Source organism: Musa acuminata, chromosome BXJ2-7 (genome assembly GCF_036884655.1).
Source record: "Musa acuminata AAA Group cultivar baxijiao chromosome BXJ2-7, Cavendish_Baxijiao_AAA, whole genome shotgun sequence".
In the NCBI taxonomy this organism is placed as follows: domain Eukaryota; kingdom Viridiplantae; phylum Streptophyta; class Magnoliopsida; order Zingiberales; family Musaceae; genus Musa; species Musa acuminata.
This window is the reverse complement of record NC_088344.1, coordinates 5781950-5804386: the sequence shown is the minus strand read 5'-3', so window position 1 is coordinate 5804386 and position 22437 is coordinate 5781950. Positions and strand designations below refer to the sequence as shown.

General features: G+C 38.6%; 3 protein-coding genes across 3 annotated transcripts; all 3 read right to left on the bottom strand.

Annotated features, from left to right (window-relative positions):
- Positions 1-1931: 1931 nt before the first annotated feature.
- LOC103990370 (uncharacterized) lies at positions 1932-3743 on the bottom strand. Its single transcript, XM_009409476.3, has 2 exons — positions 3392-3743; positions 1932-3063 (listed from the first exon to the last, which is right to left on the bottom strand). The coding sequence occupies exon 2, from the start codon at positions 2966-2968 to the stop codon at positions 2105-2107; it is 864 nt and encodes a 287-aa protein (XP_009407751.2). The 5' UTR covers positions 2969-3063; positions 3392-3743; the 3' UTR covers positions 1932-2104.
- Positions 3744-6930: 3187 nt separating this feature from the next.
- LOC135616085 (thermospermine synthase ACAULIS5-like) lies at positions 6931-9048 on the bottom strand. Its single transcript, XM_065115262.1, has 10 exons — positions 8854-9048; positions 8646-8712; positions 8456-8550; positions 8261-8363; positions 8098-8186; positions 7870-8026; positions 7722-7797; positions 7568-7626; positions 7329-7465; positions 6931-7262 (listed from the first exon to the last, which is right to left on the bottom strand). The coding sequence occupies exons 1-10, from the start codon at positions 8973-8975 to the stop codon at positions 7175-7177; spliced, it is 993 nt and encodes a 330-aa protein (XP_064971334.1). The 5' UTR covers positions 8976-9048; the 3' UTR covers positions 6931-7174.
- An 869-nt stretch (positions 9049-9917) lies between these two features.
- LOC103990372 (ribosome-recycling factor, chloroplastic) lies at positions 9918-21997 on the bottom strand. The gene is made up of 12 exons (XM_009409480.3): positions 21823-21997; positions 18923-19058; positions 18766-18835; positions 18579-18674; positions 17989-18086; positions 17799-17910; positions 15175-15216; positions 13202-13258; positions 13054-13104; positions 12854-12910; positions 10304-10366; positions 9918-10175 (listed from the first exon to the last, which is right to left on the bottom strand). The coding sequence occupies exons 1-11, from the start codon at positions 21929-21931 to the stop codon at positions 10349-10351; spliced, it is 846 nt and encodes a 281-aa protein (XP_009407755.2). The 5' UTR covers positions 21932-21997; the 3' UTR covers positions 9918-10175; positions 10304-10348.
- Between the last annotated feature and the right edge of the window lie 440 nt (positions 21998-22437).

Here is a 22437-nt window from a genome sequence, read left to right as displayed (position 1 = left end):
AACCCAGGCAGAACAAAGATCATATTGGTTAGTCCTGTTTTCTTTTCCCCTTTTATTTTAGCTCTTTGACTGTCTGACAGACTTCCCAACTGCTGGTCACAGTGTCACTCTTGCTTCTCTTTTCCTGTAGTCCATTGCTCCATTTCAAGCTCCATTAAAATACAAGAAAGATCTCAAAGTTCCAAAAAACCTTGTCCAAGACCCATCAACTTCCCCTCAACCAGAAAGGTTGGGTTACATTTGCTGTTGCAAATTTAACATTGATCACAAGTCAAACTGCTGTTAGAAAAACCCTCCTGTATAAGGTTCTTGATGATTCAGTAGATTCTCCTTGGATTTCTAACAAGAATGCCAGTGCAAATGTCTGCTTGTTCATTAAGCCTTTAGAAATAAAGACAAAATCAAGATCAAGAAATCTTTTAACCCCTTAGTCCTGAAATTTTAAGAAAATTAGACATGTCTAGGATACCTTAACAAATGAAATCCGGTGCAGCATAGAGATTACCATAAAAAATCCAGAAAATAATGAGATTCCTTTTTCAGGCACTCGATAATACACATCTAAAAAAAAGGTTATTTTAAGAATATCGTACAAATCTATAAACAGATCACACAGCAGTACAAAAAACCTTGAGCATATGCATTGGTAATTCATCAGAAACTTAGCCATAGAACCTTTTAGGGAAGAGAGAACCTAATTTCATATGGATCAACTAGTACAAATCTCGGTCCCAAACCTGGTCGGAAAATGGCTCAGCACAATTCTCTGAACCCTGTCATTGGGGTAACAAGCTAGACAATAACCAATGATATCCAACCCAAACAGTAGCAGGAAGAATGATACATACCTTGTTAGAACTGATGTGTATAACTTCACTGCAATAGTATACATTTTCCGGGAAATACAACCGACATGAACTTTTACTATAGGCAGATTATGAATCCAAGAATTCAAGCAGGCCTTGATGCAGTAGCATGACAAGTACCTGATGCATTAGTGGAACTTTTCTTTATCTTAGTACCCTAGAGAGGTCAAAAAACAGACATTGGATTGGTCAGTAGCAAGCAAAATGTTGGTTGGGAATATGTGAAAGCATATATGCAATAGCAGCAGTAAAAACAAAACTTACTACTTCAACTAAAATTTTGAAATCATGCTGCCTGCTAAGAAATGATTTGATCGCAATAGCAGCAGTAAAAACAAAACTTACTACTTCAACTAAAATTTTGAAATCATGCTGCCTGCTAAGAAATGATTTGATCGCAATAGCAGCAGTAAAAACAAAACTTACTACTTCAACTAAAATTTTGAAATCATGCTGCCTGCTAAGAAATGATTTGATCTCATGGCAGGCAAATAACTGGCAACCAACAGGTCAAGGAGAAAAGAAAACTAGTTTCAGACAACTAAACTAAAAATGCCCTTTGGGGACAGCATCCTACTTATATGTTCCTGCATGAAATAGAAATGCTCAAAACACAGCAAAAGGCATAAAGGATACAGTATCCACAAGGTGTAGCAATCTGGACAATCTTAAACCACCTACTATCTTCAGCACTTTTGTGCTCAAATTGCTTTCATACTGAACAGGCCTAGGAAAGAAGGATTAAATATAATAAAACGATGAATAAATCGCTTCAATTCGGTGCATCTTCGATGTATCAGATCTATGCAGTCTTCAATTAGCAAAAGATTATGCACCGAACAAAGAAACATCAAAACAACCACAAAAACTAAACAGACTATAACAGCAAATTCTTGCAGATACCAAATATGGATTAATAAGTCTTTAACATCAAACTATTTTCTATCTTCATAAGTTTTCAATTAAATGTACAAGACAAATACATATTTCTCCATGGTAGGCTGACAATCAATAGAAAACACTGTCTAACATGAGATAATGATCACAAAGAGAGAAGAAAAGGAGGGAAGAAACAAGTGGATGTTTCAGAATCTTGCGAATCCATCAACACAGAACAGAGTTACAAGGGGTGACAACAAAAGATAAATGGGTTTCACTCTCGATAGTAAAAACATATTTCTTGCTAGATTCTGTTAGCACCCAAAAGAAAATTAAAGAAAAGAGTAAAAATATCCTCACTATTCATTTTTCCAAGCATAAAGAACCAAAGAAAAACCAAGGCCTTGCAACTGAGATTCCCTAAAGTTCTGTGATGCAGACCATGGTAACAATTTTTCAGCTGAAAGGCAAGTTTGAAACATGAAGACAGCATTCCCAGAAGACGGACCGAAAAGCCAGCTATGAACATCCCAAAATACCTCCACAGGAAGCCCATCGATCAGGATTGTCTGATTTCCGCGGAATTTCCATGCGAGTCTCTTGATCTGCATTACCCGTTTCCTGTCGATGCGAATCTCAAGGTATGGATCCTTGAGTCCAATGGTGTCACACTCTATTGCAACTTCATGGGATTGCCCATTGTCGCAAAATTGAGCCTTTGTTGAATAGACCTTCTTTCCATAGATGTGCTCTCTCTTGGCAATGAACACAGCATTTGAAGGAGAAGGGCTTGCATTGGTCTTCCGGTAGGCTTCTTTGGTCAGATCCCCCAGCAGCAGCACCATCTCAAGATGGAAGACCACCGCGATGTAGAAACCTTCGATCGGTTCAGGCCCTGGTCCAAACTTGGCAGCAGAGAGGTCCCAGGATACAGCTATCTTGCTATTCTCCACCTCCAAGATCTTGGAGCCCTTTCTCTTGGAGAACAACCATGGCTTGATTTCCAACTTGCAGAGGCATTGGTTGGCGAAATCATCAATTCCGACGGTCAGGCCTTGGCCCATCAGATTCTTGCTCCATGTGACGTTGATCACACAAGAACGACCGAGGAGTTGAGCCTGGTAAAGACAGGTCACCAGATTTTGAGCGGCTCGGCTGGCCCCCGACGAGGAATCCGAAACCTGAACCCCACTCTCGCCGAAACAAGAAGGGAAATCCCTCATTCTGATGCCAAAAATCCAACCTTGGGGCCAACTATCAGCACCAATCACCGGAGCAGGAGCGCCACTTGCCTCATCCGATCACCAGTTTCGCGGCCCTTGTCACAGAAGAAGCCACAAGTGAGAAGACTCGCGTACCACTACCAAATCAAGCATCAAGGCGGAAAAGAGGAGAGGCGCATCGGACGAAAGCCCAGAGCGACAAGTATCCTCTTCTTCGCACGATCCGATCCAAAACTCATGATTCCAAAAGAGAAGAGCCAAGAAAGAAGGCCAAACGAAAGCCAAGTCCCCAATCCCACTTTTCCTTCTCTCCCCCACAGACAATCAAACCCTCCCACGCTCGCTCCGTCGGCAGATAACGATTCAAGAAACCCGAACAGGAAGAACCAGAAAAAGGAACATGGAGGGGAAGACCCGGCTTACCTCGATCCACCTCGTCGCCAGAAAGCCAAACGCAATTCCAGGCGTCCTGCAGCTGGTGGTGGCGACGCCAGAGGGCCAGTCACAGGGGAGGAAGACTGGGGAGTATGGGTACAGCACTACAGCCCCTCCTCCCAAAACCAAAACCAGAAGCAAGATTGGGGAATGTGGGCAGCGGCGGCACCGAGAATGGAGCCACTCGCTGTTAAAGCAGACAAAGAAGCAGTCGTGACTGTGTCAGCCGAGATGCCCTCCGGACAGCCAACTCATGCGCTGCGACAGCGGTGATTACCAGAGAAGAGCATCCGTCAGCAAACGCGAACCTTTCCGGTCCCTCCCTTCCTCGGCAACACTTACAACACAAAGGAATGCTAAGAAGCAACTTCATGTTTTATTGCTTCTGATAACAGAAAACACGAAGCAAAAACATACGCCAAATCCACCAACGAGCAACGCCACGTATCTTCCGACACTCACCCAACAACAATAGTCAGCAACAGTGTCACATCGCAGCAGAACGGTTCTCACTTTTCGTTCGTTATCGTCAAAATTATCTATTTATTTTTTATTTTTCTATTTTTATTAATAAAATTGATAATGTTAAAGTAAATGAAACTAAATATTTTATTTTCGTAACTATAGAGATATAAATATATTTTTTTTAAATATAAGGATCAAAATACTAATAATAATTAACTATAAAAATGATAAAACCCTTTTAAATAGCGTCATTCTTATTACCGTCGACGCTGTAAACTGCATCCAACGACATCATTGTAGCAGGCAGACAAGCAGCAATGAATGAGACGGAAAGAGTTCTTCTTTGGATCTGAGGTCGGATTAATTGCACCCACGAGCTGGCATTAATTAGCGTGCATCGATCGGCAACGCCTTCGGATAGATCTCCCCATCACACGGAAACGAGATGGGGGCAGTCCCAACAGTAATAGCGTTGCCTCCGGCCAACTCGCACCAACCGGTCTTATAATGTCGATCGGTCGCATCTGCGTTACCGTCTTCCATTGGTTTTGAGGTATTCGGAGAGCGACTCGTCGGAATTTTGTATCCATTGTTAGTTTGGTAAGTCTTATAGTCTCACATCGAAAAAATTAGATTTGTTATCTCCTATTAAAATTATAAATAAGGATCTAGACTTTGAAGTCATATGCACTACAAATGACACAACAAGAAAAACCCAAGTATTTACTTTGGGTTTAAGTTCACACTCAGTTAAATAGTTTGGGCTTATAATTTTAATTTTTTCTTATTTAATATTTTCGGGTGTTTTATGGCCTAGGAACATCTTCCTAAGGCATTTGTAATAATCTCTTTTATAGTAGTGATTTACTTCTCTTTCGTCCGTGAATATAGGTCAAGGTTAATTGATCGAACCACGTAAATCTGGTATTCTTGTTGCTTTTATCTTTTCGGTTTATTGTCTTTGTTGGGTTGTCAAAATTACCCTTTGATAAATTTTTTGGGACTAGCTCTAACACTCATCTCCGTGTCCTTTTTTTCTCCTAAAGGATTACTATTTCTTAGATGGAACGAACATATGCTCATAATTTATTTACATTTTTGGCGATAGTAATTACTACTAATTCGAATATCAATTATATCGAGTTGAATCGATGATTCAATTGATCAAATCATAGATTTATTTTTTTTAAAAAATATAATTATGTGAGGGTTAAAAAATTCATCTATGAATTAAAAGACTTAAATGTCATTAAAATATATTATTTTTTTTAATAAAAAGATAAATGACAAAGTGAAATTCTAATTTAATATCTTACGATTTACTAATTAGACTAGTCGATATCTTCATTAAATATATGTAAAATATTAATGATCGATATAAGATCAAAATTTTAATTTTTTTAATCCAATTTTACAAGTTTGCTTTTGACATGACATGTTGAGTTTGGGTTCTGTTGCGGTAAATAGAGCCGTGGCCTCGGGGTCGATGCGGCTCAGTTCGGGTCCGGATGACGGGATCTCCCCGGGACGTTCCTCGAGGCCGTCGAGGTGGCCACACAGGTCAGTCCGCAGGGGACGGGGTCGCCGTTTCCTCCGGGTGGAAGCTCCTCGCTTGCGGGTCTGACTTCGCACCTGCGCAAAGGTCGGGTCGGAGTGCTCGACTCGACCCCTCCGATGATAAGTTAGAAATGTGGAGGTGGTTGCAAATGGAGAAGTCTTTCCTTCACCTCCATCACCTTTCAGAGTGTGAGGGTATTTATAATGAAACTTACTGTTTCCCGATGTGCCCGCTTGCAGGGGGCAGGCTGACAGCGTCCAACATTGGCGCTGGGGTAACGTGCAGAACCGAGCCTGGGCAGGCGTTAATGCGCCTCGACCGGCATTCTGATCAGTTTGACCAGGTTCTGTCATGTCGCTCGAAGCGTGAGGCGTCATCTGACGTCAGCTGAGTCTTATCTTAATTACTATCCTCACCAGGTTCTTAATCTCAATCTCAACGTGTTGCATCCAAAAAAGGTCAAACTCATGAACATACTTAAAAGCATGTGGGAATATTATTAGTCTAAATGGCAGACAATTTAATTCTAAGAATCGACTTTGACGAGGACAGAGGCGTGGTCAAACCACCTTACTAAAACTTTGACTTGTAATGAGTCAACGCAGGCCGTGATAAGTACGCTTTGAGATTTGGTTTCACGTCGAGACAGGAAGTGTTTTTCTATTAGCCCACAAGATAGAATTCTCCTATTTGCTCCTCAACCTTATACGATAAACCTTTGAGTTATCGTAGTCTTTTGTGGGCTTTCGAATTTCGATTGGTTGGCTAAATTCACGTTCTCGATCAAATCTTCTTTCGTATGAACGAATCGATGGCTTGATCATTTTTTTACGTTTTTTTTATATATTGATGTTACAAGCACAGGTTACAATCGTATTATTTTTAAATAAAAATAACTTTAAAAAAACATATTGAGGTTTCGAAACCAATACTCGTATTAAGTATACGAAGAAAAGTAGTAAAATTTGCCAATTAGTTGATGATAGAGTTTTTTTTTTTTGAATATATATAAATTTTTACGATCGTTGAATCAAGACGTGAAATACTATATAGTACGACACAAAGTCTGATGCATAACAAATTACTAGTCGGGTTCAGGGTCGGGTCGGTGCATAATAGAAAAAAAAAAAAAAAATTTTTATCGAGACATTTCAATATAACTTAGTCAATTTGATTTGTTTATATTCTAACATGAAGAAAATGAATCTTCTTTCATCTCCACTTAGTCACTAATTCATCCTCGTAATGATTCTGTAAATAATAGGATGAGAAGAAAATACGAGTCAAACTTTTCTTACAAATCGATATTATTGTAACTTTCGGATCGATGCGCCTATAGATTAAAGAAAAACTTTCCAAGCAACATTGAAAAGTATACATTATAAATTTTGATTTTAATTATTATTATTATTATTATTATTTTATCTAATAAATAACATATTATGATTTTTATGTTTCACACCAAACATCAACCCTTAAAAGGAGCTCAACCTAAGATTAGGAGTTGTTCAACAGTGAAATAGGATTAATCTTACTTGTCATTATGACAATTGGCATGTAAAAGACACCATGAGCTTCGAGCACCAAAGATTACACAAGCCAAAAAGAGGTCCTCACTAACGCCAACATTTTATTGTACCCAATGCAAATGACTACTAAAGGACTGCAAAAAAAGGGTACTGTCTCTGCTATTTCTTCTCTCAGTCGTCGCTTTGGCCTCCCAACTCCTCCCCCTTCCGTGGGTGGACTCACGTAGATGCGATGTTGGTGCAGTTTCCATGGCCATAGATGAACTTGGCCGTGCCTTCCGTGTACAACTGCGTCTCCTTTGCCAGCCTGCAAAGACAAGCCCCTTAGAGTTGCAGTTCCCGAGCAACAAGCGCAGATGGCAGAAGGCCTTACGATTTCCTGACAGCTTTGCTCAAGATAGAAGCCGAGGCAAAGGTTTCCCCATCGACGTATCTGTTCTCTCCTTCGATCCGCTGCCGAATCCGTGAGTCGAGCTTCTCGGCGTCGAGAGTGAACGGGGAATCAGATGCCTGCAGATGTCAGTTCAAGATATCTGAGCTCACGAAACAAGTTGGGCAAACTGCATGCATGCATACATGCATTAAGCAGATGGAGGTGTCGGCGTTTCTTACCATCACCCAACCCCATGTGTCGGCATACGAGGGAATGTGAGCAGAGTAAGGCACAACATCTACAGAAAAAGGCAGTCATCAGCTTAACGAGTAAGTAGATCCGACCACACCACGGTTCCGAATGGAATGGAATGGAATCGGTGACACCACTCACATCTGAAAACATGTCTTAGCGTGTTGTAGATGCAGGAGAAAACCTCTGTATGTGAAAAGACTCCTGCAGGCCCTGCCTGCAAACAGGGGAGAACAGTGTCAGAATTGGAAGTCGAGGAAGGGTACTAAGATATAGATCCGCTGGACACCTGAGTGACAAAGATTCCACCCTGGTTGAGTCTGGGTTTGAGCGTCTCCTCGTAGAAAGATTTGGTATAGAGCTTGTAGCAGGGGCCTCCTTCGATCGGATCAGCCAGATCTCCCACTATCACGTCGAACTTGTCCTTCCTCTTCTCCAACTCGGCTCTGCAACGATCTTAGTAGCATCATTATCGACCCACGAATCATAGCTATCGCGTCTTGGAACATGAGATTACCTAGCATCATTTATTACAACGTGGAGTCTGGGATCGAAGAAGGCTTCTTTGTTAGCAAGCAGATGCGATTTGCAGAAATCTACCACTTCCTGCCATCAACACAAAGCATCAGAAGATATATACATATATCCTGGCATGTGCATACTGCAACGAGGAAGATTACCTGATCTATGTCACACATGACCACCCTCTCTACTGTCCTGTGCCTGAGTATTTCTCTCGCCGTAGACCCCTCACCGCCACCCATTATAAAGATGTGCTTAGGGCTGACAGAAAAAGTACAAACCATGTTATATCGTAATTGCAGAACCAGCATCACGATTCATGTTTGCTAGGGGTGATCGAGAGAGAGCGGTACTTGTGGTGGTGCAGGAGGGCTGGATGAACCAGGGATTCATGGTAAATGAACTCGTCCATTTCAGCACTCTGCAGCTTTCCATCAAGAACTAGAGCCTGCGGTTGGTAGACAAGGAAGAGAACAAGTGGAGGTCAAGAACCAAGAGATGTATTATTGCTAGCTATATAATGGGAGTCAGGCAGATACTGACCTTGCCGAAGGGCTTCGTGTCAAGTAAAGCGATGTCCTGATACTGCGAGGATCCTGTATGCAAAATGCTGCAACCATTTTGCGTCGACACAGTCAGAACGATCATGTCCTAAGCACAAAGCTTGCGAAACCTCATCCTACTCCAAGCCGAGAGAGAGAAGAGAATGTGTATCCTCGGCATCAGTAGAGGCAAGATATTAATCGATTACCTGTTAAGAGCAAAGCACCATCTCAGGTTCTGCTCGATCTCCTCTTCGTACCAACAGCTCTTTCTCCTACCATCACCCAGCAGGCCACTCCCGTTCCCATTAGAGCTCGAGATGTCACCCATGTGAGCTGGAGATGTCAAGCGTGCTTCTCCACCAAGAAGACGAGCACAGGGGATATATAGAGGGAAAGAGACGGGAGGAGTGGGGAGTGGGAGTGGACGAGGGAATGATTTGGGTGACTTGGAACGAGATGAGCTCGAGATCATTCTGCGACTCTGTGTACTCGAAGAGCATACGAGTCATTATTTTATGGCACATGGTGGGCTGGGTTGGGGAAAGGGTATAATAATGCCTCCTGCACTCCGGGGCGAGCAACAGCGGTGGATGTATGTGGGGAGGAGGAAAGGGAAGCGTGCGTGCATGGTGGTGGTGTCATTCGGAAGGAGACCACAAGAGAGAAAAAGTGAGGGTAATGGAGCCTCCGCTCCCGCCTCGCTCGGTTCCTGAGGATGATTTGATTCGTGCGCGTGAGCGAGATTTGCTCGGGGGTCGGCCACCGCAGGCGCGGCGTTCCGTGGAGGTGATGATGGCGGCCATTATATCCATCATTCCCTCTCCCGCCTCCCTCTGACACCGGCATTTCTCAAAGAAGGTTTTGGATTGGAGACGGAGGCGCCCTCCACTCCCTGTCCTCCTCCCACTTGCTGCCGCTGCTGCTGCATCGCACCACCCTGGAAGTTACGTGGACTGCAATGAGTGCGGGCTCTTTCGCGTACAATCGATCGATGCGCCATCGGCCCAAGAGGATGGATGAGTCACGACCTCAGTCCCAACTTACGTCACGATAACGTGCGACTCGGTTGCTATCTGAGTCACATCGAAAATGCAGAAGGATAAAACAAGTTTGATAGACTATAGAAAATTAAAAGAGTTGGAATAATCTATTTAGTAAAAGACATGAGTTTCGACTCTTGAATGCAAAATATCCCTGTTTAATTATTATTATTATTATTAATCTAGGAAACATTTTTGTTGATATCTTTGCTTAATTTAGACAACGAAGAGAACCAAAATCTAACTTTCGACAAATCGATTTGGGTGGCAGCTTACAACATCTACAGAACACGAGCACCATAGCACAATCACAATGGATAAGCTCTTTCATGGTAACAATATTTGGAGTATGAGTTGTTCAAGAAAGATGATAAGAACAGAGACATCGTTTACGGTGATCCACTGCAGCAACTTTTAGCAGCCGACTTTGGTCCTCACCAGAATCCATTCGGATGCAGGTGTTCACTTCCTACCATTACCATGATCAGCTGTTTCAAAGAATCCAATTGCACAAGGGGAGAAAAAACAACTCAGATCATTCCGTAATTGGTAAAATTCATTGACTATCATGGTATAAGTAGAAAACATAAGGTGGGAAACAGGCATAATAGCTTACATTGCTAACAAATGGCATTATCCGCTGCGCATGCTTCGTGTAGAGTTATACAGATAGCAGTTCCTGTGCACAGGAACAGAAGATGTCAAAACAACTCGAGGGAACATTATAAATGATGATTCAAAGCAAGAAGGCAGGCGAGGATGTATAATACACCAGAGTTTAATAGCATAGTTTATACATTAGATTTAACGAGTATAAAGACAAAGCAGTCAAACTTTCTATCAGCATAATATGCAAATAACATGGGCGAAATTAATTTTTCAATAGGGAAGTTGCCTACGAGAACATAGTTGACAATCCGATCTGAAGTATGTGAGCTTTGAGATGTGTAAATAATACACTGATGACGGTTAAATTGATCTGAAACTTTCCCCTATTCAAAATAATTATAATCCAGATTCCAGAAGAGTAGCTTGACAATCTTTGATATATTACCATAGAACAGTTACGAGGTACGTCAAAACTCAGCCTCCCGCGTGATCAAGTTTCTGGAACTTATCCAGGAGACCGACCAGAAATGGCTGCACTACTGTTAAAATAGAGCAGCCCAGTGCATAATTCATCATGATCTTGAGAGGATCGATACATGCAGTACTATCGAGGCTGTTTTTATGACTCGAATCTTAATTACCTAGGCTATAAGAAAGCAAACTTACGGTGATACAAAAGCTTGCCCTCTATAGCCTATCCACTATCAACTACATTAAATTCATATGCACTTGGAGCACAAATTAGTTCTCGAGTTCCTTATGTCCAATGCAAATACTCCATCCTGATCTAAAGCATTTTCAGATAATAAAGCTATACAAATTTCTTTGACACTTTATATATTAAAATTATTCACGTGTGTAAGCAAAAAATAAAATATTATCATATAAAAAACTTTCTAGCATAGACACGTCTATCATTGGTAGAGAGACAGACAATGAGGCCAAACAACTTTAATTAGCAAGTTTCTCATCTAAAAAAGAATATCATCTAATTAGCTTGTGTCAGATCGATATCTTATGAGATTAGTTCTAATTCATCAGCGGGTGGGAGAAAAGGAGAAACATAAAAAGTTTAAATACTCTGATTTGATTACGTAGTCTTCCAGCCACTTAGCTCCATCAAGGACCAAGTTATCCAATACTCTTAAGGGTGTATTTCCTTTTCTTCTTGAATATGCATTGTTTAATTGGTGTCATATGCTAGCACAAAATCAAACTCAAATTCTTACTGCTTTAATTGTCCTGTAGTAAACAACAATCTCTTCAAATCTCCGCTTATCATTCACTAAATGATGGATTTGCAATCAGTAAGCTTTTAGCTTTTTGGTACTACTTGATCATCTCTTTTGACCATATGTATGTTTCTTTGCTTATGATTTTACCAAATCTGCATAGTTGCATTCCATTGTATTCGACTAGTTGTTATAAAACCCTTAAATTCCTACTCCTCTTTATCGTCTTTAGCATAGACTTCATTTTGTTCTGGTCTTATCAAACTAAAATATTATTAATAACAACAAGCACATAATGTCATTAGTGCATGTTTCAATTCTAAGTATCCCTTGACATGATTTCAAAGAATGAAAGTGCCAATGTAAGAACAGTGTGAATTTGACACTCTGTTTAAGATATGAAATCCATATGTGAGCACAAAATGTCATTATAACGTTTCTTGGTTGGTGGATATTCAACGGTTTCTTCCCAAATGAAGGAAAAAAAAGAGGAAAAGACTGACACAGATAACTAATCTGAGCAAGATTCATGATGGCCAACCAGAACAAATAAACAACTTGAAAATATATAGTCAAATTGAGTTGGATCCATTAAAGTTAGCAGATCAACCACAGATCACTGCACATCTCTAGGAGAATATATAGTCACTTGGAGGAGCAAGAAGCAATCAGTGGTGACCGGTTCAAGAGCAAAAGCTGAATTTAGGACCATGGCATTAGGGATTTGTGACCTAATTTTGCAAAGGTTAACAATTACAAACTTAAAAAAGATCAAAGTAATCTTATGTTGCTGACAAGAAAGCAACAATAAATATTGTCCATGACGCAGTTCACCATGATGGAAACAAACATGTGGAAATTGATTGGCATTTCATTAAAAAAAAGTTGGACAAGGGACAAATCTGCATGCCTTCTATTTAATCCACAAAACAACCAGTTGATGTTTTGACGAAAGCTTTTACCAGGTCTGTTCCATCAATCACTGGACAAACTTGGATTGCAAGACATATTTGCAACCGTTTGCAGGGTAGTGTTGGAGAAACACACACAACATTTTTGTTTCTTAAATAGATTCTAAAAGTGATCTAAGATTTATGTAATCAATTATGTAGTTATGCTCCTAATTAGAATAGATAGTTTTATTTTCCTTCTTTGGATTTGTATCCTTCCTATGTATTATTTATAAACTTTAATTCATGACAAATGAGGGAATCAAATTATTCATTCACAAAAAGAACCTTATTTCATGTGGATATGTGCATGCACATCAAGCACATTCAATGAACACACTAAAACTTGATGCCAACAATTTTTAGACTACATACCTTTTCCTTTTGTTTTTGAATGGTCTCAATCTTCTTCATGTACTCATCAGTCACTTTCTGCAAATGATCAGACAAGTGTATATTTAAGCCCCATGAGCACTCATTCATATTTTAGCATCTCCGAGAAACATTTTTGAGGATACAAGCAACAATCAGCAAAGATTTATGTAGCAGCATAATATTAATGGTATGACACTTACCTGGAGATCGCTTGATAAATCTTTAACAATATCTTCAGAGAGTTTTTTCTCCTGAAAGACATCCATGAAAAATGGAGATTAGACGCTGACAAATAGGAGTTTATAGACATATAAACACCCAGTATGGCTTTAATTCAGAGATACAAACTTTCTCAAGTTTCTCGTAGGCTTTAATTGCATCTCTCCGTATATTCCTTACAGCTACCTGCAAAATATATAAAAAAGAAAATTGAATGGAATATACTTAAAAGCATTATGTAATAATCAACAGTAGACACTATTACTGCAATAAACCCCAACACATGATGCTAATGTTGAATAAAGTGACATTAATGAGACTCAATATCTCACTAGTGTCTGGATTACGTGAAAGTACATGCCTTTGTCAATATTAAATTCATGCTGCAGGTAACTGTAGCAAGCTTGATAAACATTCGAAAGTGAAACTACCATCACTTGCAAAGTACCTCCTTTTGTTTGTCATTGTCTCAATATATTCTCAATATTTTTCTATATTGGAGATAGTTCTTCATAGGTATATACCTGTTACTCATGCATTTGTATGTTGAAGCACATGAATTAAACTCTGAAGGGATGATTTTGATTAAAAAATGCAAGAACAGAAATCTTTCATGCCAAAAAAAATGCATACTTGATGATAAAACAGGAAGCTCAATGTTTACAACTTCAAACATTGAGAGGATATGCAAACTGAAAAACAGCAGTTCAGCTACTTCTCCATAATTGCTGCCAACCATGTTTAGTATGACGGATCTCAGTTTCAAGTGACACTAAGAGATTTCCAGAAGTAGATTTTGGCTTAAATCTAATAAAAATGAGTTAAACTTGTACATCATCCATTGATCCCCATGGCAGTAACTTCCTATTGACAAACTGTGTGTAAAACAGCTAACTAGAAAATGTCATTGCCGGGTAAAGGCCACCCTCCATGCAATTTGAGCTACGCCTGGCACAGCCCGGTTGATTTCAGGGAAGGGTTCACAGTATCCAGCCAGGCATCACAACATGCTAGCCTGGGCCAAAACAGGCCTATGCTGCCACTTGTAGAGGAGGATGCCATCACTCCTTTTGCTCTTAATGTGACCGATCATAGTGACTTGACCAATCACTATAGGTAAAATGTTGCCCCCTCAAAAGTTTACATGCTCTTCCCTGCAGCTATAATGGAAAGGCATTTTGGTCAAAAAGGGACTCTACAAGTTCTGACAACCCAAAACTTACCTTGAATGATACGGACACCCTTTGATGGAGAAAATGACTAATTGATGCAACAACTTCTGCAAAAAGTAATATCAATCATCTATTATCAAATTTGTCAAACATTTTAGGATCAATTTGTCAATTTATTGAGTCCTGTCTTGGCTTTCCTCCTCCCTCTCTCTAGAATTAGATTGGCTTACCATAGAATTAGATGCAAAAAAAAAAAGGTACAATACATCAAGGTCTGCAATATCGTACCGTACCGGAGTTTTGACCTGAGCTCGGTACCGGTACGGTACGGTATACCGAGCGGTACACCCAGGTATACCGAGCGATATATTCAGGCGTGCCGAGCACTGTAGCACTGCTACAGTGCTGCTACAGTGTCGGACCGGTAACAGACGGTCCGCATACCGGAAGCCTAGCGGTACGGTCCGGTACTGCAGACCATGCAATACATAACCAAAGAACAACCACAAACTTTGACACAACTTGCATGTAGAATATTCGAGTACCCTAGGTAGTAGCTGATTGACAAGGTAAGCCTCAAATTCATTGACAGATGAGCAATTTATAGAATATTCCAAAAAGTATTGGGTACATGGTAAAGCAATTAATATATGTTAATCTGGAAGACTTTAAGCAAACGTTCTACCCAGATTAACAATTTCTGGCAAGATAAATGTCAAGCCTTGTGAAAAAATAAGTGAATATAGCAAATATTCAAATTCTAAGTTTCAACTTGTTTCATAATTCCAAATAGTAATAAAAGTATCCAACAAAATTACAGAAAAGAGATGTTTGTAGTTGAGAAAATTAATCAATGAGAAATTGCAAAATCCACATAAAAAGATATTGACATAGCACTTCAGTGGTGAAGCATATGTTGAAGAGATGTACCTTTCCTTCCTCGGTCAGTTTAGCAACAACTTTTGATAACTCCTGCAGTTAACGTGAAAAGATCAGGAAATAGCTTGGCAAATCTAAAATTTAAGCAAGTTTCAGAAGGCATCAATTTAGTTAATCATGAAAAAAAAACTTTTTATTAGCAAGTTCCTCTGAATCTTGTTAAATCGTAAGTGCAAGACGGGTTGGGTTAATTTTGACTCATAAGTTCATATCTAATTTCTTAAAGAATGATGAGGAATTCATCAATTTTGTATGAACACCAATAACATCAATGTTGCACTAGTTAAAGGATGGCTCTTGAACACCCAATGGTCAATTAGTTCATCCGAGGTTGTATAACCTACCCTCTTATCCCAAAGTACCCAATCTCGAACCTCAGTTCATCCATGTCCTAATTTAACCCTAAAACATATCATCGACCATAATACTATGGTCAATTGGGAAATAAAAATATTCTTGTCTTAAACCTTAGTTTTCTCCTTCAATTTTGTTATTATCACACATAACTTGTCAATTAATTGACGACAACTTGTTCACCAACACATCTATAAATCTTCTAGAAGCTTACAGCTTGTGCATCCTAGAGATGTTCACACATAGGTAAAACAATTTCTATTTAACTTCCAGTTGGCATGTAAAAGAGGAAACATTATACCTACCCAATAACTAGGGTGAACCTAATTCACACATCTCCCACCAATGCAAGTGCTGGAAGGTACAGGAGGATCAATGTAGGCAATCTTACTCTTACAAGTAGGAAGAGAATTGATGTGATTTCAACCAAGGTTTGCAACTATAAATGTATTTATTGATCCGACAGCTTATCAGTATGTGAACAAGAGTAATCCAAGCAGACCCAGTATAAGGCCGGTACTGTCCAACACGGTACCTGTACCGCCATATAAGCTTGGTACAAGACCTGTGTCGGCTGGTACAGGACGATACAGGCCTTGTACTGGGTAGTTTCTTTCTCTATTTGTTCAATTCTTTTTGAGTTTTTTTTAAAGCTCAATATATACAGATGTATCAACAAATAGTATGTATCGGTGTATCAACACTCAACACATACCGACGTACCAACACTTAGAACACCAGTATAGACCGAAATCATTCGAGCCCTGAATGGTACAGGACCAATACACGAAATTGTGAACATTGATTTGAACCCTGATCAATCAGATCTTAAAGGAATAACCTTATGATTATTAAACTTCCAATAATGACCTAGGATTCCCTTTTGCTCATGATGTGAAATATCATCTTTCTACATCATGTTTCATGCTTATGCCATAGTAGCAAAATATAAACGGACAAAAGAAAGTCATTCTACATCTTATCACCTATTTAGAAATAGTCAAACATTGTTAAGTACCTTCAGTTTCTTTTTTAGTTAACCCTTTGTGTCCATTCTTCTCTAGGATAGTCATTTTAGGTAACCTTGTCAACCTATCATCATCATTCAAGCAGTAGATAAAGTAAATAGATTCCTTGAATGGGCAAATATTTGTCAGAACTCAGAACTGTAGAGGAAGGTATGAGAGAGAAGATTGCTCCCGCGTGTTGGCACAAAGTGACCAGGTTCCATGCTAGAATATCTGAATTTGTTTTCATACTTTGGTTGGCTGTTAGGGACAAGCTTAAAGAATAATCTGCTCGACAAGGGAGTTCTGCCATATTCAAGTTGTGCTGTTCATCTATTTGTTAACTTGTAGATACACAAGAGAATTAGGAGTCAATGTTGGATTATAGATGAGTCTGACCCTTGATAAGAAAGTTGATTAGTTCCCTCGTCACTTTAAAGGCAACAAAATGGAAACCAATGTGGTAAATGTCTTTTGGAAATAACAGTCTTCTTCTTATGGGAACAGCAGAATGCAGGGACTTTCAGATATTATGCCAGAGATAGTAGAGCCTTAATAAATTGTATTAAGGAGTCTCTATATTGAAAACTTTTGATATTAGTTATAGCATTATTAGTGTATGGATCAAAGCATTCCTTAGGTTTTAGACAAGTGATATGTTAGTATATGAAGTGCAGAGAAGGTAATATATTCTTATACATGGGTCCTCAGTTAAAATTCAACTTTGTAAAATTTCATGATTCAGGAACATAGTCTTTTTACCTTTCCCAAAAGAACAACAAATAGTTAAATGACTATTTGTAGCAAACCATGAGATGCAAGAAGCTTACAGCAATAAAAAATATGGAAAAAAAGTCAAGTTTATCAAGATACAAATAATCTTCTATATGAATACCAGGCAAAATAATTGATGATCTGAACCTAAAACAGACAGACTTCTTGTGTTCAAATGTGTGTAAAAATTAATGCATTTATAGCAAAAACAGCATTGTTACAACTTTTGCAATTATCTTATTAAGCTCAAAACCCAAACTATGTCAAAATTTTTAATTCCTTTCTAAAGATAATGTGTATAGTAAAAGATAACAACAAACTATGACCAGGTGAAACAGAAGTGGCATGATGCATAGCTGGAAGTATAAGGATAAAAACATCTTAAAAGCATATTTGTTTGCAAGGATTTTTCTCTTAAGCATATTAGCTTTCTAATAGATAAGACATTTTCCAGTTAAAAAACAAGACAAATACACAAACCTTCCTACGCTCAGACGTTAGTTGAGGGATGCTTAGTCGTATCACTTCTCCATCATTGTTTGGCGTCAACCCAATGTCAGAACTTACTATTGCCTTCTCAACAGCTTTTAAGCTGAAAGTTTAAACTTGTTAAGACCCCTACAAGTATTACAAAACATAAACAAAAATTTTGGAGAACTGAAAAGTATACCTAGATTTGTCATATGGCTGAACCAGAAGAGTGCTCCCATCTGGTGTGCTGATTTGTGCAATGCTCTTCAAGCTGACAGGACTTCCATAATACTCAACCTGGAAGAAAATTGAACCTTCATGCCAAAAACAACCTTTTAACCAGTCAAATAAATTGAAGAATGCAAAAAAAAAAAATACAGAAATGCATTTGTTATACTATATCGAACATAATTGGTATAATAGGCAAAAAGGTTTCCATCAGGGTTCAAGATCTACAGTTCCTTGTAAAAAAGAAGTTCAATAAAGATAGCAGAAAATGCATCAAGCTACAAGATCTGGTATATCCGTGCAGAATTAATAAATGAGGTGAAGAGACAAAGTGAAATTAAATCAACTACTACCAAACAACTGCTTACTTCTAAAAGAATGTAGGTTTGGGTCCTAAAAAGTAAAAATGACAAATCCAATATCAAAGCCACAAATAAACTGCCACCTGCTTTGTTTAACATAAAGATGTGAAGGCCTTATACCCTTGTTAAGTACAACACTAAAATCAAGATGAAACACAAAGAAGATGGCAGAAATAAGCCATATGTCAGATTAATTAACCTCAACTCGATCAAGCATGGAAGGATTTGCTCTCCCTGTCCTCACTGCATTGAAACTTGCTCGAACTGTTTCAATGGTCTTTTCCATCCTTTCTTTCTGCAAAACATTTGAACTTATGACCTTGAAAACCTGATGTAATCATAAGTTGCAAGGATAACATACATCTAATTGTAATAATGAAACTTACAGCATCCTTCTCGATCACAGATTTCTCAGCTTCAATTTCTTCAATGGTTGCACACCTTATGACTCTTGCCCTGAGTATACCAAGAACATGCCATGGAAAGTGATAACATTGAATTTTGAAGAAAGTGACATAAATTCTTCACATCAAAGACACTTACCTTCTCTTAGAGTTTCTAGATACCAAAAGACTACTAAAGAATGCATTTACTCCCTCCTGTAGTCTTACGTAATTTGAAGATGAGCTCAATGAGGACATGTGTTTACCCAAAGAAATATTACCACCATGGATATTTCCTGTACATAAAGAAGGACCTTTATAGTGATTGTTTCTGTTCACACTCTAAATGGAAACAATTTTACCAGAAGTGCTAGAAGAGAAAGTATGACAAGCCTATATTGATGCATGATTCATAACCAGTACTACATTTCAAGTTTCTTTTTTTCTATTGGTTGACTTAAGCACCTAATCATTCACAAGTATTTTGTGATATAGTTGAGTAGTTTCCTTGTCATGGACTTTGAATTAGTCAGAAATTAGAGAGGATTATAGGAATAATGAGACACATTTTCAGCTAGATACAGCAAAATAGATTCTGAGATTTTCTTTATGAGAGTAAATGCTCATACCCTCCTTGACCTGTCTTCAATTTTTTATATTTCCTCTCTTTTCATAATTTGTAATAGTCTGAATAAAATTTTTACTAACTGATGGACTAGAAGCCCAAGAGGCACTTGAAAGAGAAAATAGAAAATATCTAAAGAAGCTAATAGTGTTATAGGTGAGATAAACCAAACACAGAGGGTTCTGCAGAAGACTATGCTTAGAAACTCTGAGAATGACAAGTATTTAGAAAGTGTATATGTACCTTCTGAATGGTAACAAATCAAGGGTTGATTGGTCTTCCATTATCATGATCAGAAGTAACAAACTCAATTTCAGTGTGTAAAATAAGGTCAGAATGATTGGACACATCTGTAGAATTTCTCTCACATCTCAGAGAGAGCCAAAGTGAGGATTTCCTTAAAAAATTGACACTTGATGAAGTTCTATGGATAAAATAGCACCATGCACAATTCACATCAACAAAAAAAGAAAAAAATGTGGACCAATCATGTGAAGCAAATTTACCAAAGCATTACACAAACTATAGAGGGCAATCACATTTAAATTTTAAAGATTATGCTGAATCCTTTAAATTTTGTGACAAATCTTAAATTTCTATCAGCATGGAGCTTAATTTAATAATCTGAACAGGTCAGCACAAGAAGAATTTTTCCATGTGTTGCATCAGATACTTGAAGACTGTACCAAGCATTTGACCACCCACTATAGAATTGTCGATAGGATACAATTAGCCTAATGAGGAGCAATTGGTAGCTTTATATCAGTATAAAGCATCATCATCAATTGTCTGATTGTATGTTTATAATAAAATAAATAAATAAATCAATAAAATAGACACAATTACAAGTTATATCTGAAATCCTATATTGAACCTAGAATTTCACTCTCTAGTTGTTGCCAATCCTATTTGCTCAATAAAATTTAATGCCATCATAATTTGTCAGTAGTCACTATTTACTCAAAATTGTATATTTTGTGCATATCACAACCACCTTATAGCTAGACAAAACTATTTTTGTAATTTGTAAACTTGCAATATGTGCTTCTGTGTCCCAAGATTTGAAGATCCAATTCCTAGTATCTGCATAAAGAACCATTGTTTGAATGTGCTCATGAATTAATTAGTTGATGGAGTGCAATAATGACCAGCCAATTCGATAAAGGGAAGGGTGCACATCACGGTTACAATAAACCAAAGACCTTTGAGAATCATGTGCACAGGCCAGATATCAGGAGAATATTCAAGCAAACAAAAGGATGCTTCAAACAAAGATCAATACGTAAAGGCTTGCATATGACACAATATGTAATGGCTTCAAACAAAGATCAATGGTCTTCTCCAGAAAGGATAAGACTTTTTCTAACATTATTGTTTGCATATGACATGCAACGAGTCAGTTATCTAATGGGTTCAAACAAAGACCATATGGTTGGTTTTCTCCAGTCCAGCAGGGATAGTATTATAAGATAGAATTCATTTTGCTCAAGAGTGATACCAATGTGTGCATTGGCTTTGCAGAACAAAGTTTACCAGATCGGATTTTCATATATTCTGTACTTCAGATTTTGAGATAACGTCAATAGATCAAGAGAACACAAGGATGCAACTATGCTCACTAGACAACCAAATTCCATAAAGACATCTGAAACATCAGAAAGCTAGCTAGAAAATTAGTTCTCACATATTTCAGAAAGCAAAAAAAGGAAGACATCAGGGAATAACTGGAAGCAATTGTCAGAACTTATTCAATGTGCCACATCTTTGCAATAGGTAGCACATTATCTGTATAATTATAATTCCAACAGATACCTAAGTTGTTGCCATGGAGCAACTTGTTACTTATTCATGAAACCTATTAATAGCAACAAACTTCTCAGTACTAACAGAAAAAGTAGAAAAGAAAAGAAGCATGAGACTAACAAAAGTTAATAAAATTTTCAACCAGTACTAAGGCATCTCCATTGTTTATGCTCAAGGGAGTTATGTCAACAGATTCCAAGAAAATAACTTAAATGTTGCGATATCTGATACAACTTCAACATAAGAAAAGGCTGATTCATTACAAATGAAAAAACCTTTAACCACACTAATAGGAAATAATCTTCTAGTTCTAGTATGATTTAAGATAAAAGTAACCAAATAAAGCCAATGTGACGAAATTCATCTGCTTTTCTATTCCCATCTCTTCCAAATCTTCTACAATCTCCTCGTGCATAGTTGCTATAAACCAACCACACAGTCTAATTACCGCAAGGCTACTGAAATCCCTGACCTACAAGCTACCGCTACCGCATCAATTCTTTCCGTATATCATTCACTTGTCAGATAATCCGGAAACAGAAGCTATATATATGTACTCAATGCATCCATTCCGAACATATTATAGGCTTACCTTGTAGAATCAGAGAGAGAGAGAGAGTACAGTGGAAAACCTGGTGCTCTGATGATGGAGCCGGTTCTTGATGGGAGAAGACTAGCAGCAGTGAGGCTTGGATTGACGGATCGGGCGGAAGCAGCGGGCGAAAAGGACCGGAGCGCCATCGGGCCTCTTGGCGGAGAGAATGAGGAAGGGGATAAGGAACGAATTGCCGTCCAAAGGAAGGGTTTATAAACGCTGACGTCGTGGAGTCGGGTCGAGATAAAGACGAGCCCGACGCTGCCCTATACGACCACGGCCGCGTTCGAGAAACAGCACGTCGGTTCACATATACATGATTGGTTAGTATGTTGGACAATCAATTAAAAAGAAGCCAAAGGATGAATCAAAGTTTTGGTTACATAAACGAGTCAGTTCACAAACCAGATTGAGTTTTTATTGGGCTAGCAATTTGCTGGGTGACAGACAGCACCGTTCAACCCTAGCGGTGGTATCACCTGAACCAAGTAGTGATATCGCTTGGTCGACGAATAGCATGGGTTGATATCGAGTTTGTCACCTGAACCTTACGGTTATTTGCTTTTTAGTTTCGAGTTCTTGAGACGTACATAAATATCTTACCAAGTTGGTGAATTTAGATTTATCATATGATGGCAAGTCTCGAGTTATA

What these genes read in the sequence shown, in the direction of transcription:
- LOC103990370 (XM_009409476.3), bottom strand. Translation starts at nt 2,968, where the DNA reads ATGAGGGATTTCCCTTCTTGTTTCGGCGAGAGTGGGGTTCAGGTTTCG.
- LOC135616085 (XM_065115262.1), bottom strand. Translation starts at nt 8,975, where the DNA reads ATGGGTGACATCTCGAGCTCTAATGGGAACGGGAGTGGCCTGCTGGGT. An exon ending in GTGGAATCTTTGTCACTCAG is followed by an intron (nt 7,798 to 7,869) that starts GTGTCCAGCGGA and finishes CCCTGTTTGCAG; the next exon opens with GCAGGGCCTGCAGGAGTCTT. An exon ending in ACACATGGGGTTGGGTGATG is followed by an intron (nt 7,466 to 7,567) that starts GTAAGAAACGCC and finishes TGACATCTGCAG; the next exon opens with GCATCTGATTCCCCGTTCAC.
- LOC103990372 (XM_009409480.3), bottom strand. Translation starts at nt 21,931, where the DNA reads ATGGCGCTCCGGTCCTTTTCGCCCGCTGCTTCCGCCCGATCCGTCAAT. An exon ending in TAACGTCTGAGCGTAGGAAG is followed by an intron (nt 15,217 to 17,798) that starts GTTTGTGTATTT and finishes CGTTAACTGCAG; the next exon opens with GAGTTATCAAAAGTTGTTGC. An exon ending in AACTGACCGAGGAAGGAAAG is followed by an intron (nt 13,259 to 15,174) that starts GTACATCTCTTC and finishes TATATTTTGCAG; the next exon opens with GTAGCTGTAAGGAATATACG.